At 38.1% G+C, this 3,490-nt stretch overlaps 1 protein-coding gene across 1 annotated transcript in view; it reads left to right on the forward strand.

Annotated features, from left to right (window-relative positions):
• LOC107742424 (PDZ and LIM domain protein 4) overlaps nt 1-3,089 on the forward strand; it is a 40,622-nt gene extending 37,533 nt beyond the window's left edge. The window contains exons 6-7 of the mRNA XM_016555371.1: nt 404-557; nt 2,159-3,089. Of these exons, the coding sequence (XP_016410857.1) occupies nt 404-557; nt 2,159-2,363 (359 nt within the window). The 3' untranslated portion in view covers nt 2,364-3,089. The remainder of the gene's footprint in view (nt 1-403; nt 558-2,158) is intronic.
• The last annotated feature ends 401 nt before the right edge of the window (nt 3,090-3,490 follow it).

Below are 3,490 nucleotides of genomic sequence, written 5' to 3' on the forward strand. Positions count from 1 at the left end.
TTGTCATATATTTTAATGTTGAGCAGCGAGCTCATTGGCTACCGATACAGGAGAGAACCAATCAGCTGTGCCATGTGATAATGATGTCATTAGGTCAGATTGAGTTAGACCTATCGGACTGCGCCATCTAGAGTTTCATGCCAGAACTCTGTATTTCATATTCCTTAAAGTTTATGCTGCCCCAGTATGAGGAAACGAAATTGAATTTGAGTGTTTGAATTATCATTTGAATTTTGTTTAAAATTTTCGAAAAAATGCGACTTCTTTAAAGGGGTCCTATCATGCTTTTTCACTTTTTCGACCTTCCTGTCTTAGTTGAATAGTTGATTACTTTCTGTATATGAGCATCATATCATATCATATCATATTCTGTGCACTTGACTTGAGCTTATTTTCCTTGCAGGGGTCTCACCCGTGGACAGACATGGGGTCAGAGGCTTGCTTTCCCCTATCAAATCCCCCGTGCCAAAGCTGGGCAGCCCCATTACGGCTCCTCTGGCGCCCATCCCCGGCTTACAGAAGCTGCCGCAGTGCACACGCTGCGCAAACGGCATTGTGTAAGTGTGACGTTGTGCTTCTTATCGGTTTGTTTAAATACATAGAGAAAAGCCCCCAAATGAACATTTAGTAAGACATTAGATAGTATTGCATAGACATAGCAAATGACTTTGGAAGCCCATGTGTTTGTTTCCATATCTTTGAACACGAGCCTACAAGCTTTAACTTGCTGTCAATGAAAGACTTTAACAATAGTGGCACGTTCATTGAGTATGTAATTGTTAATGAAGCCGGAGCTGCTGCAGCATGTGTTCCTCCCGCTGCACAGGTGATCCAGATATTACTGTAAGTCACTCTACCGCTGTTGGCACTTTCCCACAGTTTCCACTAAAACTGAGTAAACAGTGAGGTCATATGATAAGGAAGTTCCACAGAAGAGTGAAACAATGTGTCCATTGTAAATGCTGTTGACAGATATTATAGCTTTCAAATATGGGACTGTTCATTGAGATTAATAAAAGGAAGTGGATTCCCAGCTAATAAAAAAAAATTAATGTTCTGAAAACATTTTCTTTAAGTTCTAAAATGTTCTCTGAACATGCAAAACGTCCAGTTTTGGAAATGTTTTAGAAACGTTTAAGTGAACTTTAAGAGAACATTACATTTCATTTTTTGCAACATTATGGGAATATTTGGTATTGGGTACATTATGGGTAACATTTAAAAAAAAAATACATTTCAGAATTGTTCCATGAACAATGTATAAATAATGGTTTTGTGCTGACGTTTTTAGAACATCATTAAAGACCAGATAACTTTGAACGAACGTTCCATTAACGTTACTGCACAAACATTTGGGAGAACCTTGTACTTTCCCTGTTAGCTGGGTTAGTGATATGGGTTCAATCAGCCGTCAGGTTCACATAACAGACATTTGTCCAGAACAGTAGCTTTCTGTTTCTGTTTTAGGTTGTGTCAGATTAGCCAGGAATTTACCGTTTACTCTGTTACTGATCAAACATTATCTGGCTAATCCTGCTTTAGAAATTGTTGCTGTCTGCCATATTATCATATAAGCCTTTTTTTCATACAAGTCTATCCATACGAAGTCTGTAGTATTGGAATAGTTTTTAAATTATAGACAAACATTTCTGTAGAACAACTGTGTCACTTATTTCAAGTGCATTTTATATTGGTCTAACTGAAAATCATGGTTTTCTGGTTTAAACCAGTTTTGTTCAGTTTGTCTAAAAGCAAATAGCACTTCCTCATAGAAAACCAGTTTTGTTGTTGATGCATATTTTAAAAAGAAATCACAGTAAAGCTTGTTCAAAGTTGTCTTTATTTATACTAAGTAAACTAAATTAAATAAAAAATAGTTTCAATAAATAGTAATGAGCACTCTACTTTCATATTCTAGCTATTTCTTGTGTCTAAAGCAAATATTAGTAGGTTTTCTATAACTTTTGTTTTTACTTTGTATGGATGTTTTTGAAAAAGAACAATTTTGAAATCAAATTTGAAAATTTGTAAGGAAAATGTACTTGGATACTGAAACATTTATAAAGCATAAACACTTAAAAGTGTTTTTAAGATTTGTCCTTAAAATCCCAGAGCATTAAAGTATAATAAGTGACATTTAAGAACTGTCTTATCGCAGGGGAACCATCGTGAAGGCCAGAGACAAGCTCTATCACCCCGACTGCTTCGTGTGTGATGACTGTGGGCTGAATCTAAAGCAGAGAGGATACTTCTTCATCGATGAGAATCTGTATTGCGAGACGCACGCCAAGGCCCGTGTGCAGCCTCCGGAGGGCTACGACGTGGTGGCCGTGTATCCCAACTCCAAAGTGGAACTGGTCTAAGCACACACACTCGTTAACCCAAACACACACACACACACACACACACACACACACACACAGGTTTTCCTTGAGGATTCAGCTTGGCGAAGTGGAAATGAGAATAACAAACTGAAATTTATTTTTCAGTCCCTGCTCAACTTTAACATGGACTCTGTAGTTTGTTAACCTGCAGTTAACCACGTACTGAAATCGAGCAGCACTTATTCCTAGGTTAGACAGCCTTCCTAACATTCGTTTGGTGTTGCTTTAAGAGGAAAGTTTGAAACGCAAGATAACAGAATAGACAAAACAACATCTGTTCACCTAAATTCCAGTGGCACACCAGCGATTTATTTTTCTGAAAGCTGTGGTGAACTGAGGTGCTCGAAAAGACCACGAAGAATGTCTCGAGCCATGTGGAAAATGGAAATGGTGGTCATTTATTCAGAAAGTTTGGGACGGTGTGTTTATTCTTTGGCTAAGAAGCCAAGACGTGTGTTTTTTGGTTTTTTTTCCGATGATCTAGCTTCTATCACTAAATCCAACTTTATCTTTGCCGTAAACCGAAGAAAAAGAGACCGCAGTAGGAAAACTGCATTTGATTGGCTCTGAGCAAATTTATGCTATATGCATGTTGCATGTGAATGTGATTTGACACCTAATGACAATTTTCTGTCAATTTCTTTCGCAACTATACATTGCATTCTCTGTCTACACTCTAAATAATGCTGGGTTAAATATAACCCAGCGCTGGGTTAAAAAGGGACATACCCAGCTATCGGGTTGTTTTGACCCAGCGGTTGGGTTGGGTTGTTTTGACCCAGCTATTGGATTGTTTTGACCCAGCTATTGGGTTGTTTTGACCCAGCGGTTGGGTTGGGTTGTTTTGACTCAGCTATTGGATTGTTTTGACCCAGCTATTGGGTTGTTTTGACCCAGCGGTTGGGTTGTTTTGTTATATTTAACCCAGCATTATTTAGAGTGTACGGACAGTTTTCTCATTCACATCAGCTATCATCATGGTGAAGAGAATAATGCTAAATCAGGCCACACATACTATGTATTTCTTTGTTTTCTGTCATAAAGCAAGCTACCTGAAAACATTTGGTTTAATGGCACAGATGTTTCTAGATAACTCTATCACACCT

Source organism: Sinocyclocheilus rhinocerous, unplaced genomic scaffold (assembly GCF_001515625.1).
Source record: "Sinocyclocheilus rhinocerous isolate Xijiao unplaced genomic scaffold, SAMN03320098_v1.1 scaffold1427, whole genome shotgun sequence".
NCBI lineage: Eukaryota > Metazoa > Chordata > Actinopteri > Cypriniformes > Cyprinidae > Sinocyclocheilus > Sinocyclocheilus rhinocerous.